The sequence below is a fragment of the Physeter macrocephalus genome, chromosome 9 (assembly GCF_002837175.3).
Source record: "Physeter macrocephalus isolate SW-GA chromosome 9, ASM283717v5, whole genome shotgun sequence".
NCBI lineage: Eukaryota > Metazoa > Chordata > Mammalia > Artiodactyla > Physeteridae > Physeter > Physeter macrocephalus.
Genome location: NC_041222.1, coordinates 49,585,968 through 49,610,649, shown reverse-complemented (window position 1 = coordinate 49,610,649; position 24,682 = coordinate 49,585,968). Strand labels below are relative to the sequence as shown.

General features: G+C 38.5%; 1 protein-coding gene across 4 annotated transcripts in view; it reads right to left on the bottom strand.

Moving 5' to 3' along the window:
• The window catches only part of KDM4C (lysine demethylase 4C), a 425,934-nt gene that overhangs the window by 347,869 nt on the left and 53,383 nt on the right, over positions 1 to 24,682 (bottom strand). For all 4 annotated transcript variants that reach the window (XM_028493976.1, XM_028493977.1, XM_024126758.2 and 1 more), the window contains exon 4: positions 20,223 to 20,337. In XM_028493976.1, the coding sequence (XP_028349777.1) occupies positions 20,223 to 20,337 (115 nt within the window). The remainder of the gene's footprint in view (positions 1 to 20,222; positions 20,338 to 24,682) is intronic.

Genomic DNA, 24,682 nt, shown 5'->3' with positions numbered 1-24,682 from the left:
ACTGCCACCAATTCATATGCCTGTAACAAGCCCTTGAAGTTTCAAAGGTAATGCAAATGAAGAAAGAAAAATAAAACTTGGTTAGTTTTAAAGACTTCAAAATTCAATCCATTTCGCACAGTAATGTGTGAAAATTGCACCTTTCAATAACTAAAACGAAAGCTCTGGTCACATTTTAAAATAGAGGATTTCCTTAGGATCTTTACACAGTAAGAATAAAATTAGACCCGTGTGAAATTCAATTTGCTTTAATTACAATGTGTGATGTGATAGCTCTTTTTGTTTCTTCCTTTCCATGAAAATATCACATTCTCTAAACTTTCTACTTTTAAAACAAACCTCTTTTCCTTTTTGCATTTTTACACACCAAAATACCTACAATTTTACAGCAGTACTTTCTTTTCTTTCTGAAAGTCTAGACAATAACCAATGAAGAGCAAGTTTTGAAGTAACAAAACAATTCTGCAACTAAAAGTATCATATAAAAAGACTGTTCACCTTAAAAAGGTAAATATGAGTACGACAAGAAGGAGGGCAGAGAAGAAAAGGGGGGAAATGCCCAGTCAAATAAAAGATTGCAGAGAGCTTGGGACTCCTGCCTTGATTCTGAACCACTGAGGCTTTGAGGTTAATGGTATCCCTGGTTCCAGGCAAAAGCAACTCCAATCCTCTTGGGAGAAAAGCATCCTTCACTTAAACTTGTAAATTCTCCACAAATTAAGATCAAGCCAAAGAATACAACCAAAGATCACTACGCATACAGGGAGTCAAGACCTCACTGCAGAAAGCTAGCAAAAACAACTGACCCTGCACCACCCCAAGGACTGTTGATATCAGAATTTCCAGACACTACAGAATGTGAAATGTTTAAAGAAATAAAAAATGGAATCACAAAGACAAGAAAGTAAAATAAACTATCTGGAATGACCAGTCAGATTTGGGGGGAGAGGTGGACTTCTAGAAGTGAAAGATATCATTATTAAACTAAAACTCATTGAAAAGATTAAACAAAAGAAGTATAAAATTTAAGACATGAACACACAGTGCAGTACAGAAAGATGAGAAGGAATATCTGAAAGGTAAAGTTAAGCATACTTAGGACAGAATGTCTAAGGTTCATGTATTCAGAGTCCCAGGAGAGAGAAAAATACAAAATTATTGAAAAATAAAGTCACTAAAAGAGAAGACTGATGAAACCAATTACATTAAAATTAAAATCTGTTCGTTAAAAGACACTGTAAATAAGTCCATCTCTAAAAATTTTGAGGTCAACTTTAGTTAACCTTAAATACACTGAGTTGAAGCTACAAAACAGACTTCTCAGACCTTTAGTGATGCTACAGCTTTTGTTTTACAGTGACCAAAACATCAAAATGCCAATTATATTTATTGATTAAAAGCTGCTTATAAAGCCTTCATTATTACTCCTACTCTTGAAGACAATAATATTTTATGTGGACAAATATTTGGGCTCATTCTATCACTCCAGTATTCTTAGTCTTTCTAATTTAACTCTTTTCACAGCAATGTTCAGTGTAAAAATAATAATTTCTGTCCATCTCCTTTTAAAACTAAAACAGTTTTCGTTTGATGTAATATAAAATATGGAATTGATTTTGCAGGGTCACAGACGATTCCTGTTTTTGCTATATACCTTTGTACATTATTTTCTTATCAAACTAGTTACCAAGTATTTTTACATGCTTGTAAACAAATATATTTTTACAAGGTACCTGTATATATGTAAAGTCAAGTATTTAATTCTCGCTGTTCACTTTTAAAACTGACAAAGAAAAAAAGTGAACACGACAGAAACCACTGTAGATGGCTTCTGATTTTGTTTTTAACTCCATGGATTGTGTTTAAATAATTCAAAATTATATTCCTGATTCTGAGATACTAAGTGGTATTGCACAGTTGTCACTTTACAGAATGTGTATAACAGTCCCATGAAGCTGATAAGGTGTACCCTTGTATAGCTTCAGGTGCTAGAATTAAAACTGAGCTGTTATCACACACACACAAAAACAGTGAAAATAGAAGAAACAAAAAAGTTTTGGAAAGAACAAGCCACTATTGAAGCAAATAATTCAACAAATGTAATTCAACAACATGGCGTAGTTTGGGTATCCAGAATACATAAAAAATTCCAAATAATAAGGAAAAGTCAAACAATCTAATAGAAAAATAGGCAGAGGAAAAAAGAGAAATCACAAATGGCCAACAAAGATATGAAAAGCTGGGGCTTCCCTGGTGGCACAGTGGTTAAGAATCCCCCTGCCAATGCAAGTGACACGGGTTCGAGCCCTGGCCCGGGAAGATCCCACATGCTGCGGAGCAACTAAGCCCATGTGCCACATGGGCTTGTGGCCTGAGCTCTAGAGCCCGCAAGCCACAACTACTGAGCCCACGTGCCACAACTACTGAAGCCTGCGTGCCTAGAGCCCGTACTCTGCAACAAGAGAAGCCATGACAATGAGAAGCCCGCACACCGCAACGAAGAGTAGCCCCGGCTCACCACAACTAGAGAAAGACCGCGCACAGCAACAGAGACCCAACACAGCCAAAAATTTAAAAATAAAATGAAATAAATAAATAAATAAAAAGATATGAAAAGCTATTCTAGGTCATTTGTAGTCAGAGAAATGCAAATTCACACACAAGATATTTTAAAGCCACAAGATTGACAATAAGTAATAAGATGAACGATATTAAGTGCTGAAGAGGATATATGTCAGCATGAGAAAACAAGGAAACTTTTGGAAGTGACAGAAGTGTTCTAAGACTGGTTGGTGGTGATGGTTACACAAAATTCATTGAATTATACGTTAACATCAGTGAATTTTGTGGTATGTAAATTATACCTCAGTAAACCGGTCTTAAAAATGATTATAGGGGGCTTCCCTGGTGGCGCAGTGGTTGCGTGTCCGCCTGCCGATGCAGGGGAACCGGGTTCGCGCCCCGGTCTGGGAGGATCCCACATGCCGCGGAGCGGCTGGGCCCGTGAGCCACGGCCGCTGAGCCTGCGCGTCCGGAGCCTGTGCTCCGCAACGGGAGAGGCCACAACAGAGGGAGGCCCGCACACCACAAAAAAAAAAAAAAAAAAAATGATTATATAGTGCTGTGGGAGGGTAAATTGGTACAAAGTCTTTGAGAAACAAGGTAACAGTATCTGACAAAGTTGAACACTCACAGAGGCAGCACTTCCATTCTTACATAAGTGCTTTAGAGAACTTGTATACAGTGCACCAGAAATCATATACAGAAATGTGTTCATAGCAGCAATATTCATTTTAAAAAGAAATATCCCCTGACAGGATAATAAAAAATAGAATGTATATGCACAAAATGGAATGTTATACAGCAATGGAAATGACTGAACAATAGCTCACACAATAATATGGATAAACTCAGAAAACACAGTGCTTTGTACAGTCTCAGAAGACTACATAAAGTGATACTACTTTTAATAAGGTCAAAAATAAGCCAAACTAAATATATTGTTTACAAATATGTGTTTGTGGGCTTCCCTGGTGGCTAAGTACTTAAGAATCCACCTGCCAATACAGGGGACACGGGTTCGAGCCCTGGTCCAGGAAGATCCCCCATGCCGCAGAGCAACTAAGCCCGTGCACCACAACTACTGAGCCTGTGCTCTAGAGCCCGCGAGCCACAACTATTGAGCCCACCGTGACACACCTACTGGAGCCTGCGTGCCTAGAGCCCGTGCTCCACAACAAGGGAAGCCACCTCAGTGAGAAGCCCGTGCACTGCAGAAAAGAGTAGCCCCCGCTCGCCGCAACTAGAGAAAGCACGCACGCAGCAACAAAGACACAATGCAGCCAAAAACAAATAAATTAATTAAATAAATTTATTTTTTTTAAATGTGTTTGTGCAGAAACAGACTCACAGACATAGAAAACAAACTTATGGTTACCAAAGGGGAAGGAGGAGGGAGATAAATTGATAATTTGGGATTAAGAGATACACACTACTACATATAAAGCACATAACCAACAAGGCTCTACTGTATAGCACAGGGAAATATATTCAATATCTTCTAATAACCTACAATGGAAAAGAATCTGAAAAAGGATATATATATATATATCCTTTTATATATATTTACATACATACATATACATATGTACATATATACATACACATATGTATGTATGTATAACTGAATCACACTGCTGTATACCTGAAACTAACACAACATTGTAAATCAACCATACTTCAACAAACAACAACAACAACAAAATTTGTGTGAGAAAACTTTTTTTTTTTAAGGCAAGAAATCAAACACAAAGTTCAGGCCACCCCTGGGTGATGGGGTGGGGTAGCAGGGAAGGACTGTAGAAAGAGCATCCCATGAGCAGTATTGCTTTTTTCTTTGGGGGAGGCCCCGCCACATGGCATGCGGGATCTTAGTTCCCCAATCAGGGATTTAACCCGTGCCCCCTGCAGTGGAAGCATGGAGACCTAAGCACTGGACCGCCAGGGAATTCCCCATGAGCAGTATTGTTGACCCTCTAGCTGTGGGACTGCATGGTGGGTCTGGGGTAGTCAGTGTATCACTGTGCTTTAAAGCATAAGTTGCACATATAAAATCAGATTATTACATTCCAAAAATATGATAAAGCAAAAGTCATGAAAAAGAGAACATCTCCTGAGTCACATCTCACGGCACCATTTCTGCCCTGGCACCTTGTCTCACTGACACAAAGAGAATGGTGTATTTCATGAAAATAGCAGGCGCATTTTCTTTAGTAACCCCTAAACAAACATCCTTCATGGCTCTGACGTGACAGACTTTGACAAACGGCAGAAAGTATAAACTGCTGGAATGCAGGTTGGACTTATAAGTAAATGACTACTGCAGAATAGAATTCTTCATGATTCTCTTGGTCGGAGTCAACTACTGAACATCTCATCACAGCCTCAGGATTTCTGCCCCATTTTGCTTTAATATTGCCACCCGTAGCAGCTATTATTCAGTACATACTATGGAGCAGGCCCTATCCTAGGTGTTTTATTTACTCATCTCATTTTATCCTATGAGGTGAATAAATAAAACTATCATCTATTATCAATGCCGTTTTATAGATGAGAGAACTGCCCCAGGAGAAGTAAGATAACTTGACCAAGATCTCCCAGCTCATAACTGTGGAGCCGGGAAGGGTGAGAATGGAAAATTCTAACCGGAGCTGACACTACTGTGTCTGAAGTCTCACTGGCCAAACAATGAGTCAGAAAGTCAATTCTAAACTTTTATATAATTGAGGAGGGAAAAACTTCCCTGTATCCCCCCAATGACTGGAAGGGAAAGTTAGTAATTTGGTTATTATGTTTGCTACTTTTCTTTCTTTTAAGTACTACCAATCAAAAAGATGATTTTTAAAAACTGCCTTGGGCCAAGAGCAGGATTCATGGATTCACTCACAGACATGCATTCTATTAAAAAAAAAAACTTACTTAAATAATAAACAGAATTGTTAACTTTATTTTACACATCTACACATGGCCCTTGCAGAAAATCCTAAAAGGAATCTGAACCATAAAAGCCCTATTCTTCTTTAAAGAGGATCAATTATCTCAACATTTAATAAAATAGTAAAATCCCATATCCAGACCCTGACAAGTTATTTTTAAATACAGGCAATTAAAAACACAACAATCTTTACGAATGTATTCATATTTTCTAGACTATTAAGCCCCTTGTCTCATTCAACTCTTTAAGGTGTATTATACTGCAGTGTAAAATAGTACTTCAAAATCACTGTGTTTGTTAATAAACTTTTATAACAGAGATTACCTAAGTACTTAGTACCTATTTTCACCTTCTTTACTAATAGAACCCCATTTAATCGAAAGAACAAAGTAGCTGCAGCTGGATATGTATGGTTCTGGCTAATAAAACATAACTGGACATCACTGGGCAGGGCTTCCAGGAGAAAGCTTTGAAGAGGCTGACTCAAGCAGACACAACTCCTTTGCCCTCCTTCCCTCTACCAGACATTCAGACACGATCAGCACCTACCACAAGAGCACAAGGGTAAGAATCTCATCATGAAGATGGCAGAAGAAATTTCTAGGAGTACAGGTCTATGACAACACCATGGAACCAACATGGCCCTGGACTACCTGCCTCAAATTTTTACATGAAAACTAAACAATTTGTTTCAGCCATTTATTTTAAGGTCTCTACTACTGACAGCAAAAATAATGTCTAATACATTTCCTCCTTAGTAACCAAATCCATAGGTCCCCACTTCCCCCATTCCCTAATGGTTTTAAGTAAGAAAGTAATATATCAGAGTCCATGACACTAATGTGATTCTACTAAAGAAAAAGTAGAAGCCACTTAGCTTTTGAATGGTACCAAAGTATGGGCTGGGCTTGAGCCTCTTTACAACTCCTAATGCCAGGAAAATTCAATTTAGATAAAGAATGTACCTCTTTCTCCCTGTTCCTCTATAGGACTCTATCTAGTTATTTGTTTTTTCCACCTTGCTTCATTTCTTCCTCAATGCCACCTCTCACTTAAAGCAATTTTAGATTTAACACACTTGAATAACACCTGGCAAAGGGCTCAAATAACACCCTTTTATTCTTCATGAAGAAAAACAACTTAAAGTATTTCCAGTGGTCTCATTTTCAATCCTCACAGTGAAAAATTCTGGATCATATACACAGGCTCAACATTATTCCTTCAATGAAAAAGAAAAAACTAACAATTTTCCTGAATTAATATTCTATATTTTCTCATTTAGAACATTTGGAACACTAAGTTTTTAAAAAATCAAACGTATAAACCTGCAAATAAGAAGATCATTTTAGTGATATCTTTCTCTTTAAAAAATTCTTTTTTAGTTAGAACATAATTAGAATCACACTCCTGGAATTCATGGCTCTAACTCTGTTCCAGTGACCCCCCAAAACCCACTGACAGGTGGTGACTTATTTTGAGGAACTGATGCTAGGACGCTGGCGTGTGGGGTGGGAGCAGCTCCCCAACCTCTCCATCTCAGCCAGACCTGCTGCTCTCTTCCCATAGTCAAGTGGATGATTTATGAGGGAAATTGTATACAATACTGGAAATCCTGTGTGGGCATTCAAGATCTTGGAGATATAGCTATACGTAGTTACCTTGGCTTATTCACTTACTATTCGATTGTAAACATTTTCCTAACATTTATTTTATTATATATATCACCTTCTTCTCTGTAACAATTTGCATCATTATTTTCCTTGGTGACATACAGGTTGTTTTACATTCTTCGTTATAATATTTTAAAAAAAAACACTGGAAAATGATTTTGGCACACAGACGTCGATCCGTATTTCTAATCATTTCTAAAATAGATTCTAGAAGCAGAAAGGTGTGGATCAATACTTCCTTTCTGACAACAGAATTATTTGAACCTTTCTACTCTATTTATAAGTTTCCTCCTTAAAAATAAAATCAGTTTCCATGTCTGTAAAAAATCATAGTAAAGATGAAATCTAGATGATCTTCATCATCCTTTTTTTTTTAAATGGGGACAGCCCAAAGTAGGAAGGCTTCAAGTAAACATGCTTTAACAAAGTCCTTTTGTAAACCTGCAGGCAAGGTCAGCTGCAATGGGAAGAGAAGAAACTTTTGCTTCTGAAGACACTAAGCGTCCAATGAAGACCCTGGCAGATACTAATCCAAGAGAGGAAGAGATAGAGAGCACACAGTGTAGTTCAAAGTTCTAATTATCCTTTCTGGTGACAATCTAAAACAGTAGAAAGAGGGACTTCCCTGGTGGCACAGTGGTTAAGAATCTGCCTGCCAATGCAGGGGACACGGGTTCGATCCCTGGTCCAGAAAGATCCTACATGCCACAGAGCAACTAAGCCCATGCGCCACAAGTACTGAGCCTGCATTCTAGAGCCCGCGAGCCACAACTATTGAGCCCGCATGCCACAACTACTGAAGCCCACACGCCTAGAGCCCATGCTCTGCAACGAGAAGTCACCACAATGAGAAGCCCATGCACCACAATGAAGATTAGCCCCCGCTCGCCACAACTAGACAAAGCCTGCATGCAGCAACAAAGACCCAACGCAGCCAAAAATACATAAATAAGTAAATGTACAAAAATAAAATTAAAAAAATAATAAAATAGTAGAAAGAGAATGGGAAAAGGGATCTCCCAGCTCTGTCACTGGGTGTCATCTTGGATAAACCCTAACATTTTGGTCTGAAGTTCCTCATCTATAAATGTGTTGGCTACCTCATGATGTCCAAGACTCTTTCCAGGTGAAATAATCAATGATTTGATGATCACCAACCAAATTCAGCACTAGAACTCTGGCTTTTCACCTCTGCCTTTCATGTTCTTTCCCCTTCAGTAATTCCCACTTCTGTTTCCCTAACACTTTCCCAGGGATATCTGCCCTTCCAGACATAGTGATCATTCAGTACCTCCAGAACTCTCTTAGCATCCTCACTAAGAGAGTTCACATGCCTGATGCCCACAGATGCCCTGAATTCTCACCACAAACTCAGGGATTGTGCCAGTTCCCAAGAAGCATAACCTCCTTCCATGCCTACCCCTTTCCATGCCTATGGTACATAGTAGTCACACCATCCATGGGGCACCTAGTCTGCCCTGTATGTGTTATTTATCCCTTAGGGAAACCTTTCACAACTCTCCAGCTACCAAGTTAGCACCCTCCACTGGCAAACACCTGGCATCCCTAACACTTTTCACACCCTCACAAACTACTCAGCATGGGACTCATACGTGTTTATCAATTTAGCACTTCCAGAGACAAAACTGATTTTCCCCACAGTGATCCCACCTAACGCTATGATGTGCAAGATAGATACTTGAGGGCAGTAGCCATGTACTCTGAGGTCAGCCTGCAACTGGGCTTAACTCTCTTCTATCAACAATTCCCTAGCAATACCCCTCTGAAAATACAGCTTCCAGAACTGCTGAAACATCCTAGAGGCAATGTGTCAAGTGAATAGAACTACCATCACCTCCCCTGTCTGGATGGCATAACTTGAGATCATGAGGCTAAGACTTCATTTACTAAAGATCAGCCATAACATGCTGGCAAGGTAATGAGTTTTGATTAACTAGAAGCCTTATTTCACAGAAGTAACATCTAAAAGTCACAATACCAAGCCAACAGCTGTCTCTTAGCATTAAGACATGTCTAGAATGATGATATTTTCCCTTGGATGTGAAAATTACACATACAGTTAGTGTTCTGGCTTAAAATTATTTCTTATTTCAGGATAAATGATATCCTAACATGATAAAAATACAAAATGTAAAGGAACTCTGGTGACTCAACAGTTTAAATGTTTTACCTCATTTGGAAACGCTCAGCCTCAGAAAAATTTGTTGTCCAAGAGCACCATCTGGTGGATCAAGGTATTTAAGCTCCCCCCAGTGCAGGAAGATTAAAAAAAAGTCATCTGTCTGTAAAGGCTAAATGCCAGTAAGACTACAATTTTGGTATGAAAAGATTCCTATGCTTCAGCCAACATATTTCTTATAAAGGGGTTCTTGACAAAATTCTAATATAAAAGGAATCTACAACTCATAAAAACTCATTGTCAATGACTTCACCTTCTTGAAGAAATGTTACTTATAATAGAGCAAACATTTTTAAGCTGAAAGGAACCTCAGAGAGCTGTTAATTCAATCCCTTTCCTTTACAGACTCTAAGGCAAAGACAGAGCTTTCCTGAAAGTCACAGCTAGAGATGGCAGACCTTGACTATATAAGTAAATAGGTCAAATATTCTGTGCTGTTTAATACAGCCTTCTATTTCAAGAGGCTGTGGAGAAAAGGCAGGAAATGAGGCAGTGTCAGTGGCAAAGTACCTCTCTCATGGGTTAGCAATGATCTGCCCACCCCACTGTGCATTGTGGCCCAGCCTCACACTGAAAAACGCAAGACTAACAACTGTCAAACCCTTCCTGCCTCCGCAGCCCCTAGGGTCCCTCTCCACCTTAGATTAATTGGCTTTCCCCTGTCCAAGAAAACCATCCTACCAATAAAAATAAGAGATTAAAAAAAATGTTAAATCATCCTGTTGAAGAATATCTGTAATCATGGCAAAGCATCCATACGTGTTAAAACGGGAGGGAGAAAAGACAAAACCAAACTATGTTCACCATGATACCAAGCCTGTTAAAAGAAATACAATTACTGAGCACAAAGTAGAGGAGAAACATTGGAAGGGAATACACTAAACTTTTTTGACAGCTCTTGTCTCTGAATGCCAGGATTACGAGTGATTTCAATTTTCTCTGTCATATAATGCTTTCCATCATTTTTTATATTAACATTTATATTAACAAAAAGGTAATTTTTACCTATAAAATTTATGCATTTATAATCATAGACTATAAAGAAAACTTAAAAGGGAAATTAGAAAGAGGACCCACATACACACCCAACCATCCAGTACATGCATAGTTAAAAAAAAAATTTTTTCCCCAGCTCTCAAGGAGAAATATGCAGTATAAGAACTATATTTTTTTGTCTTAAGGTTTGTCACTGTATTTTTCAAACTGTTTTGAATTTTCTATCAATTATCTGTTAATAAATAACTGGATGACAAAAGCAATAGACTAGCAAATTAATATTAAAGGAAAATCTTGGAAATACAGTTTAAAATATTTTATATATCTTAAGATGCAGGGACTTGAGTTTACATCCTAAGCCCATTTTCTGCTTGTAAAATTTTGCCTGAGTTATGTCAGAATTTATGGCATGATTCTCCCCAAATAACTCCATGACTTCTTGTTTAAGAACCTCTGTCTCGTAATGTGATTAGTTCTCTGAGGTTCATATCAGGGACACAGTTACCTGAAGGTCAGTAAACAAGAATGGAAACTGTTACCTTTCCTGGAGATCCCTGCATCATCTATGTAGAGTGAGATCAGAGAAGGAATCTTTTGCTAAATATCTTAAGGCAGAGGTTTTCAAAATGTTGTCTGGGGGCCTCTGGATCTGGAGACCTCCAGATCCCATCAGGGTCTGTGGCATCAAAACCATTTTCACAATTATACCAAGACATTATTCTCCTTTTTCACTCTCATTCTCGCATCAGTGTAAGGTAGAGTTTTCAGGAGGCTATATGATATTACAACAGATTAAATGCAAAAGTAGATATAAGAATCCAGAGGGCTTTCTATTAAGCTAGACATTAGTAACTGGAAGGAAAATGTAAAATAATGCCATTCCTCTCACTAAATTTTGTGTGTAGGAAAATATAGGCATTTTTTATAAAAATAGGAATGTTATGTAACATTATTTTTAATGAATTAAATACTTTTAAACATTCTCAGTTTTAATTTCCAATACAATAAACAAGGATAGATACAACCTACATAAACAAAAGCTCTTTGAGGTCCACAATAAATTACTAGAAATATAAATGGGTGCTGAGACCCGAACTACTGTCTCAGGATACTAGTGTTCAGAAAAACACACACTGAAGAAGATCACTCTGACCCATCCCTCTTTCTCCTTACTCAAAGCACTTCCCAAGCCTCTTGCTATGACCAGTCCATCTGGTAGACCATTATCTGATCACACTTTCTAAAGCATGATTCTGATCCTCTCACTTCCCTATTGAATAATCTAAAACGTTCTTCAAGATGTAGAGAATGATAACCAAAAATACTCAGGAAACTCCATGATCTAGCCTCAGCCTATTTTTCTAATGTCATGCACTCATCAATTCTATCATTATTTAGGTGCATTATTTGAAGCAGATGCTATGACAGGGGCTGGGGCTGGAGAGTCTATAAGGAATGATACCTGCCATCACTGGACTCAGAGTTTACTGTGAGAGAAACAGAAATAATATAGGTATCCTTCATTTTCTGTACTAATTTTCCAAATACCTGCTGTAATAACATATTTTTTTACCCAAAATTCAGTGTCCAAATCAAAAACTCTCTATAATGACTTGTGAACGTCCACCAACAGAACGGTTTCAGCTGTATACAAATCTAGGTAAGATAATATAGACAGCAATTCGGTTGTATCTCAGCTCTTGTCTCAAAAGGATTATGCCTTGTGCCCAGATTAAATGTATTGGGCATCACTGCTATCATCTTCCAATCATTATTGGTGAAAATGTCTTCTGCAAATGTGGAAAAGCCTGAAAAGAAGGTAAGTGAGCATAAGAGTCCTAGAAAAGTCCACACATTAGAAAGACTTGAAGGTGATGGTGTGCAATGAGGGAGAGAAGCACATAAGACATGATCGCGATATGTCCATACCTAACAACACAGCAGTGTTGCTCCTGGAAAGCTTAATCGTGTTACTCAAACCAACACCATATATGAAAAACTAGAAAAACTCCTTGTGCAGTGGACTGACAGTCATTCTCAGTGTAGGAGACCACTGAGTACCAGGCTGGTAGAGGAGACGGTGGACACCTTCAGTGATCTGGAGGCAGCTGCAAATGGGAGGCACTCAGCTCTTTCAGTGAAGGAGCTGAGTTTCAAAGCAAGACTGGGAGATTTAAGAACAGTGAGAGACTGTACAAGTTGTGAATCACGGGTGCAGCAGCTTCCCCTCACAGTGAGATGTGCTATCTTCCTCCAGTGAACTGCTGAAAACTATCATCGAACATGGTTACACACAAGGGAAACGGTCAGTCTTAATGCCATGCCATCTCATAGGTTTATTCAGAAGAAAGAAGTACTCAGACATAAAGCATCCAAAGAAGGCTAAATTACTGTGAAGTAGGAACCTTGCTGGTGCACTACTATGAAAACATCATCTCAAAGGGGCCACTGCAGACAACAATGCCTGTTAGGATATGAATGAAGTATTCAAATCAGAAAGCCTGGACGATGGAGGAGACAGGTGAGGCTTAGGGGAAGAGGTGTCTGTCACCACTCAACAAAGGGAAAATCTTGCAAAGAAGACTCTTGAAAACAGTGTTATCAAGAAGGTAACAGCCAGCTTAAGGAAAGCATGTGGGACTTCATTTTTAAACCTCAATTTAATGAACCATTATCATCATTAAGAGGCTCACCACTATATACATGATGGGTATTGTTAGAAATGCAGCCCCAAAGAGCACAGAACACAAGCCTGAATGATTTAATGTCACTGTACTAGTGTAAGTAAAAAATGTTGATGCCGATTCTTACCTCTTACACACAGAACAAAGAGATGCACTCTGTCTTCAAAGGTCTGTGGAAGCATGGCTATTGGCTATCCCAGAAATGTTCTACCTCCTTTATTCCCTGCAGATATCTGTTTATTTTCATGTCTCTTAGTCAAACTGAATCATCCCACACAGTTATATCGCTTTTTTCTACCTGTTAATCTTTTCTCTTTATCTGTCTTCTTTTTGTGTGTTTGTTTCCTGAAGTAACTCCCATGTTTCTTTTATCAGAGGACTTATTTTTTAAATGCACAGTTAGCAAAGGCTAATTAAAACTTTCTCCTTTTTTTTTTTGGCCCTGCTGCACGGCTTGCGGGATCTTAGTTCCCTGACCAGGGATTGAACCCAGGCCCTTGGCAGTGAAAGGGTGGAGTCCTAACCACTGGCTGGCCAGGGAATTCCTTAATTAAAACTTTATCAGTGGACCAGCCCTTAGTAAAACACAACCAAAAAAAAAAAAAAGTTTCAGATCTTAGGACTCTTATGCTTCTATTACTGTTTCCAAGGAATCATCTAGGGCCACCCAAGAATACAGGTGGCTCTATTTCTAAGTTCAGGATCTTCTTTACTTACAGAAGGCCCCTGACGTCACCAAATTTCATTTCAAGGTATCAACATAGTCAATCTCATTCTCCAAAAAACATTCAGAATTTCATCTGTATCTCAAAAAAGGTTTTGAGCACCCTTCCCCAAGAGTAAATAATTGTGCCTCTATATTAGGGGTTGGCAAACTTTTTCTGCAAAGGACAAGACAGTAAATATTTTAGCTTTTGTGGGCCATACAATCTCTGTCACAACTACTCAACTCTCCCATTGTAGTGCAAAAAAGCCAGGCACATATAATATGTAGATGAACAATAAGGCTATGCTCCAATTAAACTTTATTTACAAAGACAAGCAATAGGCAGAATCTGGCTGCCAAGCCAGGCTTTGCATCACACACCCAAAGACTGGGCTTTGTCATGTCATGCCTTTGAGAGTCTTGGCTTTTTGGTTTAAAAACTAGTAACTTGCTTAAATCACATTACTGATACTGCTGCCACAGGCTGCTGCCCATGGTGTTGACTGAGATTTTTAAGTATATCCTAAGGAAATCAAGCTCTGAAAGCAGCAGTCGAATGAAAGAGGGGCCAACACTCATTCCCTGGAATCTCCAGGCCCTTCTTACTCCCTTTACTATCAAGGCTGATTGTCCTCAAGTAGTCCTTCATGAACACTCTCACTCCTAATTCCTGTGTTGTACCCAAGCCTGGATCAACACTACAATGGCACCTCTTTTTGCCCCTTAACAGACTTGTTAACAGACAAGACAAACATCTGAGCAGAAGGGGCCCTCACAACCCCATCACCGGCCCGGCTGATCTCTCTCCCTCAGACCTCACAGCCACTATTCCAGGTCTGCCTCAGCCTCCTCAAGACCAGGCTCACCAAAAAGCCTCCAAATTCAGTAAAAATATAAAGACTATTAAGTGCAGTCTTATCCTCAAATTTACCTAGTTTCAGCCCCATTCTTCTCTCTCCTTCCTTTACCTGACTTGAACTTGCTCCTCTAGGCCAATCTCAGATGCCTTGTCTCCGACAAAAAGTCATCCTTCAACGCCAAGCTACTATAAGCGCCTCTGCTCTGGGCTCCCTGGAACCCCACACTTGCCTTTACAGCCAAGCTCATTACATCCTACTGCCCCTTTGCCCTTCAAGCCTGTGAATTATTGAGAACCAGGATCCTTATTCATCTTTGCACCCTGCACAGACTGTTTCTCTTACCTTCCCCACACCCTCTCCAAGAACTCCCATCCCCACCAAGAAAAGGTTACGGTTTTTCAACCCTTCTTTTAACATTAAAGGAAAAAGCCATAACTAGAAATTGGGGGAGGGGGGAATTGAACTACAATTTGATGACTATAATGCCTTTCAAAATAATGCCGTGAACCATAACAAAACAATTCCCAATACAATTTAAATTGAGCTGAGCAGTTAAACGATGCAAAGATACAATAGTGAAGAGCAAAACAATACATGGGCTTTATTCAATGCACATTCATTGTGATGATTTCAAATGTTCCTGACAGTTACAAGTTATGACTACACTCACTCTTCATCACTCTCCTTAATGCACTCTTTCTCTTGTTACTCTCCATGTACCTCAAGGGGACAAGTTATTTTTCATTTGCTTGAATTTAGTTGTCTTGAGTGTGACTGGTTTCATTTACCAGTAGCCGTTTACAACATCTCTCTTATGTCTGTCTTTATGATACAAAAGCATTGAAAACGTCAGCTCAGTTCTGGAGCTACTAAATGCTCCTACAAAAATTCCATAAAATACTATGCCTTGTAGGTCCTACCAAAATGACAGATTCCTGGCTCCAAAACCTGTAAATAATGAGGATGTTTTAAAACTGCATGTTTACAAACCAGCGGATTTTGTTCATTGGATTTTAATAACTAAAGTTACTCAAATCTGAAGTCTAAAGTCAATGTTCCCTTGAAGCAATGCCGTTGTGTAATTGGTTTTCAAACACAAGCGATAAATTGATAAGCACTGCAAACCAATGTCCATCACCCTCAGCTGTGCTGTCAACAATTATGCTATTTTAACTATCAAATGTGTAAAGCCAGTTGTGGGCAGTTTTATGTTGACTGTTCTGAAAATCGTATGCTGCTTCTACCTCTTAAGTATATTTGCAGAAAGGAACAAAGAGCTCAATGATCCCAAGCTATGGTTAGAAAAAAATCTTGGATTGCGTTTTATTTTATTTTTGAGCCCTGAGACATGCAACCTCTCAGCCCAAGATCCAGATGATTCCTCAGCTCAGTCTTCCTTTTAGAAACCTGCAAATTTGCCAGGATACCACAGGGACGAAACCACAGAGAAGGCACAAGATAAACCATTAGCTCAGGGGAAATCTGTAGGTGACCCAGACCTAGTTGTACACATTTCCACAACTGTGAGACTGACTATACATAATTACTTCCTTAAAACTGGTGTGGGGAATAAGAGCACCTGGCAGCCAGTCTACTAGCCTCGTAACTTTGAGAAAACACTTTAACTTTGCTGGGCCCCAACTGAAAATATCAACCGTATTTGCTTGGCCTCACCCATTTCAATGGAAATCCCAGAGAAGCTGTTTTAATAAGACAAGGTGCCATCTTCTGTAAGGAAGCTTTAGGAAGCTTTACTACTAATGGCACTCATTTTCCTAAACATAAGTAACCATAACATGTCAAACTTAAAGAATATACTTGGAGTATAAAGGAATCACTTGGCTGTTCAGCAGAAAGTAACACAACATTGTAAATCAACTATATTTCAATTAAAAAAAAAAAAGAATATGCTTGGAATTGAAATACCAAAAAAAAAAACCAAAGACTTAATACAAGGTACAATCTAAAACTGGCTGGGGTTAGAATACACTAAAATGATCCTCTGGAGACCAATACTGAAAATGCTTCTAAAGCAAAAAAAACTGTTAAAATCTCTCAGCCTTTGAGATGGGGAAACACAAACACACATGCAAGCACATGCATACATATACATACACACACTGACATAAAATAAAAGGCCACCCTGTTTGGGAAAAGCATCTTGGGAACTTGTATAGAAATCAGCGATTTTTAGAAGGTGGTTGCTCTCATCTGCCCATCCTGGACTTCAGCTGCAACATTTCCAGCCTGCAGCCAGCCCTGCTCACTTCAGACTATCCCCACAATCTGAATTGGCTCTAGCCAGTCTATCCTGTTACTGTTTGTCCTGAAATCAGTGGGTTTTGTATGCTGATAGACTTGCTCGGTTTGTCTCAAGTCTGAAGTCAAGGGGAGATTCTGTCAGCAACCATGGACCTCTGTTCAGTCCTGAATGGCGGGTTTTTCCTCCAATCCCAGGACCTGTTCCTATACTTGATGCTCCTAAGTATATAGTTATACCACCCCCTAGATTGTCTAGTTAGTTAATATATTGTGCAGTGTTAAATACATTGCACCCTTAAAGCTGTTTGCCCATTTTATCTTTATTTCAAAAGTCTGAACATACGGCTAGCATATGCTTGAACTCTTGGTGAAATTTAAATGCTAATAAAATAGGATACCCAAAATAAATAAATAAATAAATGGCCAAAAGGAAATCATAAAGAGGTTATGTTTGTTTGGTAAGCTTATGAGTAATTTTTTTCTTCATTTTTTCTCTATTTTTCAATTTTTCTACATGAGCATGTACAAACTTAAACAAAAATTCTCAACAGGGAGGTTACTTACACTAGTGAAAATACGAAAGGGGGAAAAGAAAGGATGTTTTCCCTTTCTTTAACTTTTATTTTTAGTATTTCAAACATACACATATTCTAAACATCATGTATCCATCATCCAGCTTCATTTAACAATATTTTGCCAACCTTTATTCAACGAAAGTCATACCACTTTATTTCCTGAGGTATTTTAAAAACAAATCCCTGGGGAATTCTCTAGTGGTCCAATAAATTAAGACTCGGTGCTTTCACTGCTGTGGCCGGGGTTCAATCCCTGACTGGGGAACTAGGATCCTGCAAGCCACACAGCGCGGCCAAAATAATTAATTAATTAATTTAAAAAACAAAACAAATCCCAGACCGCATGTTATTTCACCTATATATTTTTCAGTGTGTATTGTCAGTTGACAAGAAAAAATATATATAGCCACCATGTCATCATCACATCTAATAGGACAACAGTAATTCCATAGTATCATCTGATATCCGGCCCATTTTCAAAAATAAGAATGGTCCTTTCAATAACAGTGTTCAACAAATGAAGATCCATATAGAAAAACTAAAATTGTGCCACTACCTCATATCCAGAAATGTATTATAACGAACTGTAATTCAATAAGAAAAGCATGACAAAAAAGAAAAACATACAAGAGGCTTGAACAGGCATTTTGATAACGAGGAAATCCAAACAGCCAATGAACATAAAAGAAAAAAATCATGATGTTATTTAAAACCACAAGAACCTACTACACACTCCCATTTAATTTTAGAATGTCTAAGTGTCAGGGAGGCTGTGGGGCAATGGGAAGTAGCAAACACTGGTACAGAAAGGTGTAAACTGGAAAATAGATTTGTTCTAAAACTACCCATGTGTATACCCTATAACCACTCCTTTGGAGGAAAAGTAGGAGACTATAATAGGTAAAAGGGGACAGATAGGGGAAATCTAGGGTGCTCATAATGTTTTCCTTGATGTCAGGGATGGTACATAGGTATTCACCTTACAATAATTCATGAAGCTCTAAGTTTATGTTTTATCCACTTTCCAGTTTGTTTTATATTTCAAAATATAAACAGTTTAAAAATAGTACAATAGGGCTTCCCTGGCGGCGCAGTGGTTGAGAGTCCGCCTGCCGATGCAGGGGATGCGGGTTCGTGCCCCGGTCTGGGAAGATGCCACATGCCGTGGAGCGGCTGGGCCCGTGAGCCATGGCTGCTGGGCCTGCGCGTCCGGAGCCTTTGCCCCGCAACAGGAGAGGCCACAACAGTGAGAGGCCCGTGTACCGCAAAACAAAACAAACAAACAAAAAAAAATAGTACATTTGACTCAGTCAAGAATTATCAATGGAAGCAAATTCACTGGGTGAAAGGTTATTGGGAACAGGATATTCATCTAGCCTCTAAGTATTACCCTATAGCACATTTATTAACTTTAAAGGGAAATCCCTGGCGGGATCGTTCATATGAGGAAAAAAGCAGGTTATAAAGAACATTACTGCGAAAATCAGGGATCTTTGAGTATGGTTTCTATATTAGATGACATTATGTAAACGTTAAACTGCCTTATAACTGAAAGAAACATGCTGAAATAATTAAGGGTGAATTGTCATGATGTCTGCAACTTACTTTCAAATGTTACAGCATAAAGACAGAGACACCGACAGAGTGATAGAGAAACAAAAAGCAAATGTGGCAAATATTAACAACTAGTGAATCCATGTGAGGGCATCCAGGTGTTCACTGCATCACTTCAACTTTTTGGTAGGCAAGAAATTTCTCTAAATAAAACAATGGGAGAGGGGATAAAAGGTTTCAAAAAGGAAAGATTTTTTTTTTAATAGGATTTCAAGTAGTATCAGGGGAGGCAAGAAGGATTAGATTATATCAAGCAGATTATGCTCTCATGAAAAATAACTGGAAAAACTGTAATATGTACTTTTAAAAAAGAAAAAGTTCTCACAATTTATGTGGGGGGGATAAAAAAGAATATAAGCATGTTTTGTTTTGTTTTTGCTTTATTCATTCATTCATTCATTCATTCATTCATTCATTTTTGGCTGTGTTGGATCTTTGTTGCTGCACGCAGGCTTTCTCTAGTTGCAGCAAGCGGGGGCTACTCTTTGTTGCGGTGCTCGGGCTTCTCATTGTGGTGGCTTCTCTTTTTGTGGAGCATGGGGTCTAGGTGCATAGGCTTCAGTAGTTGCAGCACACTGGCCCAGTAGTTGTGGCTCACAGGCTCTAGAGCACAGGCTCAATAGTTGTGGCGCGCGGGCTAAGTTGCTCCGCGGCATGTGGGATCTTCCCAGACCAGGGCTCGAACCTGTGTCCCCTGCATTGGCAGGCGGATTCTTAACCACTGTGCCACCAGGGAAGTCCTATAAGCATGTTTAATATAACTTCCTCAAATGATTAGGGGAAAACTACAGGAAGAATACGTATTACAATACTGCTTTTGCCTTAAGATGGTACTATTATGAATAATATTTACTGTTTTCCAGGTATTTTTATAACGTGCTTTGCTTTTAAAAATTTTGAGTGTGATTTGAAGATCAGCCTGATAACCACATACTGTATTTACTGTTGAACAGGCTCACATATTTGTACAATTAGCTGGTTTCAATGTAAAAAACAGAAGCAGCAGAAATCACACTGATGCGTCTTTATTTCCTCTTGTCCTGTGAAGAATTATGGGTCACACAAAGCACAACAAATGACTACTTCTAGACCACCGAAAATGGTAACAAAAATAGTAACATGAAATGATGCTTTACAAAACCCACTGTAATAGAAATATACCTCATCATATATGCTCCCATTAATGTCTGCACCATAGATAGGTGCCACGAAGGTTAAGTTCTTCCAGTACTTGCGCTCCAAATCTTCATAATCCAAGTATCTCGGAGTACAATACCTGGAAAAGGAGATGAAACAAAGCACAAAACAGTAAGACAATTTTAAGATTTTCCCTACCCATTTGATTTAAATCACTTTCTAAACAAAATTCTATCAAAATGAAAACACTGCAGCAGCTCATGTTGTCAAATCTGACAAGTAAATATATAAATGTGTTTATCATAGATCTCTGAAGACTCTAAGATTCCTAAATAACTATACGAAAACCTCACTTTTTGATGAATAAGAAAAATATTTTTATGAAAGTATCAACAATAGAAAACTACTTAATATTATTTTAGCTTTCAAAGTATTTTCTAAAATCTTTAACCAATTATACTATACTAGGACATTTTAGAGATTTACATGTAAAAGACGAACATATAACTTAGAATAAAAGACTTACATATAAAAGACAAAACATATAACTTAGAATATATGTAATTTGTTATATATAATTTAATATTTATTATTAATTATATGTAATACGCTTAAAATTTCTTATATTTTTCTATAGAAAAATTGACAAAGGACAATCTCACTAAAAATCCAAGAAAGTAAAACTAAAATAAGATATTTTGCACCTATCAGATTGGCAAATGCTTAATATATAAATGGTGGTAAAGAATGAAACTTCTGGGCTTCCCTGGTGGCGCAGTGGTTGAGAGTCCGCCTGCCGATGCAGGGGACACGGGTTCGTGCCCCGGTCCGGGAAGATCCCACATGCCGCAGAGTGGCTAGGCCCATGAGCCATGGCCACTGAGCCTGCGCGTCCAGAGCCTGTGCTCCGCAACGGGAGAGGCCACAACAGTGAGAGGCCCACATACAGAAGGAAAAAAAAAAAAAGAATGAAACTTCTCTTACACAGCTGGAGTCAGGGTATATACTGGTACCAGAGTATAATTTTTCAATAGCCTTAAAAAATGTCCCTTTGACCCTAAAATTCAACTCTAGAAATTCACCTCAACAACACAGAGATGTATACAATGATATATGACCCAGGATGTTGCTGCAGCATTAACTGAAACCTCAAGCTTACGTCCAGCAACTAGGACTACGTTAAATAAAAGAACACAAAATAAGGCAGATCTTCTGTATATTGACATTAAAATCTTTCCACAGTGAATAAAGCAGATTACAGAACAGTAAATATACTATGATCCTATTTACATTAAAAAAGATCTGTAACTGTACATTAAATGGCCAGAAAGAAATATACTCTAAATTATTAATACTAATGGTTAACTCTTACATAGGAATTACAGAAAGGCACTTCTCTGTATTATTTGGATTTTGAACAATAATCTTATATTATTACCAAAAAAAACAAACAAAACACAATGTGGCTACAGGAAAAAAAAATTAGCAAAGAAATCAACAAACTGAGAAAGCAATGGAACACACATAGTGAAAAAGGTGTTTAGCAGAAGCATCAATCCCTATAAAGCCTACTGGACATTTTAGATTGAAGAATTATAGAACAAGCAACATCTACATCTACTACACTGGGGGTGCCAAACTGGTTATCTAAGCAATAAACGAGAATGCCAAACAATTTACAACTGTATTTGAAATACAGAGTAATTTACAGATTTAATCTCACAGGGCAACCAAAAATAAAAAGGATGGGCATGAAAGAATCCACTCCACTTCATTCTAATGCTTTGATTAGAGGGTTCCAATAGTAACAGACATTCCAGGCACAAGCTAAACAAGCTAACCAGAGGTCAGAGTCAGGTGAAAAAAAAAGGTAGCAAAGATGCTGTTTATTATGACTTCTAAAGAAACTTCTTAGATTTTAGAAATTGAAAGCCTAAACTGCCTTTCACTATGAGAAGACCTAAGGAATCTATCACCATATACTCACCCAGTCAGGATCAATTTTTAGCAACCCATAACTCTAAGAGAGAAAGCTATAGTTTGGTATTAGCTATTGAGGTTAAAGTCTTAAAATCCCTGAATATTTGAAACAAACACTGACACTAAACTTGGAAAAAGGGACCAGTTCACTTACTTGGTACCTGATTCTAATGAAACCTGGCTACAGTTTCCATCCCTAATGGACTGCCAAACAATCACGCCTATTCCACAAATCCAGCTTCAACTTGCTCAAAACTGATTCAACCACACTTCTTACCCAGAACCTTTCATTCACTATAGCACAGCTGTTAAGAGGGCTCCAGAATCAGACTGCTTGGATCTAAATCCAGGCTTTGCCATTTATAAGCTACATATACCAGGACAGGAGACTGAATCTCTCTAGACCTCAGTTATTCCTGTATAAAACGGATAATAACAATTGAGCTGTTGTGAAGACTCCATCAGATAATTCTGTAAAGCACTTAGCTCCATGCCTAGAAGAAAGTACAGATCAACAATGTAAGCGATGGGAAGCAGCATATTACTCACCTCCACAAACTTTTATAGTAAAGATATGCTGGAGGTCTCCAGATTTTCTTTGGACTAAGTTATGTTATTAACCAAATAAGCGTGTTATCCTCTCTACCACCAAGCACATTATGCACTGTGTACCTATGCAAGGGCATGTACTGAAGGAGAAGAGATGAACAGAAAGACCAAAAAAATGCCTCTTGCCTACCATGAAAATTAATCCCATCTTAGCACCATTCCATAACTGTTATGAAGACCATGTGATCCTAGTGTAGCTCTGAGTGGACAAGTAGAGCCTTGGCTTGAGGCTTAAAACCCATTTCACTGGCATTTGAAATAAATTTTCATATGAAACTCACAGAGGAAATATAAAAATATAAATTTCAAAGGTAACAACATTACAATTATAGTGAAATTAATGCAACTCAAAAGATACATCAACTTTGAAAGAAATAACACTTAATCTGGAAATAATCTTTCAGACAATTTCTCATGATAGTTATATGTTGTAACGAAAAAAGAGTCCACTATTTTTATTTTTTTATTTTTTGGCCGCTCCACATGGCACGTGGGATCTTAGTTCCCTGACCAGGGATGGAACCTGAGCCCCCTGAATTGGAAGCATGGGTTCTTAACCACTGGACCACCAGGGAAGTCCCTAGAGTCCACTATTTTTTAAATTATCTTTGAACTTCAGAATATCAAGAAATGTATATTCTGTTAATAAGTAAATCTTTACAATCTGTTTAATAATTTATACTACTTCAAGTATATTTTAGCTTCATGACACTATTTATTTTTTCAATCAACATATATTGAAACAGCACCTACCATGTCTCAGATACTGTACCAAGCACTGGGTACACAGTGGAACACAAAACAGAGACTGTCACCTGAACGGCTACCTTCAGGAAGAGTCAATCTACAACTAAGCCACCAGAATAAAAACAGAGATATGAATAAAGTAAGTGCCTTATTTCCTCGGGCTTCCCTGGTGGCACAGTGGTTGAGAATCCGCCTGCCGATGCAGGGGACACGGGTTCGTGCCCCGGTCCGGGAAGATCCCACATGCCACGGAACGAACGGCTAGGCCTGTAAGCCATGGCGACTGAGCCTGCGCTTCCGGAGCCTGTGCTCTGCAACGGGAGAGGCCACAACAGTGAGAGGCCCGAGTACCACAAAAAACAAAAAAAAGATAAATTTCCTCTAAATAGAAAACTGACACCATGCTACGATAATCAAATGGGCTAGAGATGATAATCAAAGTTTCTCCGTGACAAGAGAACACAGGACTTTGAGACTCTGTACTCATCAATATTTTGAATCGCCATGTATTATTAACAATGATTGGGCTTCCCTGGTGGCGCAGTGGTTGAGAGTCCGCCTGCCGATGCAGGGGACACGGGTTCGTGCCCCGGTATGGGAAGATCCCACGTGCCGCGGAGCAGCTGGGCCCGGGAGCCATGGCCACTGAGCCTGCGCGTCCGGAGCCTGTGCTCCGCAACGGGAGAGGCCACAGCAGTGAGAGGCCCACGTACCGCAAAAAAAAAAAAAAAAAAAAAAAAAAACAATGATTGTCTCTGGGAGTTGAAATTACGCATTTCTATAATGTTTGAATTTTTTAATAAACATGCATTAGTTTTGTAACGTTTCTGACCTTCCTTCAAAAGCCATCTCAGTAGCACCTACGAAATGAAATTACACCATTCCAATTAACTACCACAGAAGGTTTACCTTCCTTTGAAACCCCACAGAACTTTCTCAAAATAATTATGATGATTTTTAAGGGTATTAACCAACATTTTCTAATAAGTATTATCTGATTATTTCCAAGTACAAATAGTCTCTTGAAATATCAAAGTAGTCAAGTAGAGGTTCCACTAAATGAACTAAGCTATTTAATACTTTTTTAAAAATAGATCTCTATTGGAGTATAATTGCTTCACAATACCGTGTTAGTTTCTGTTGCACAA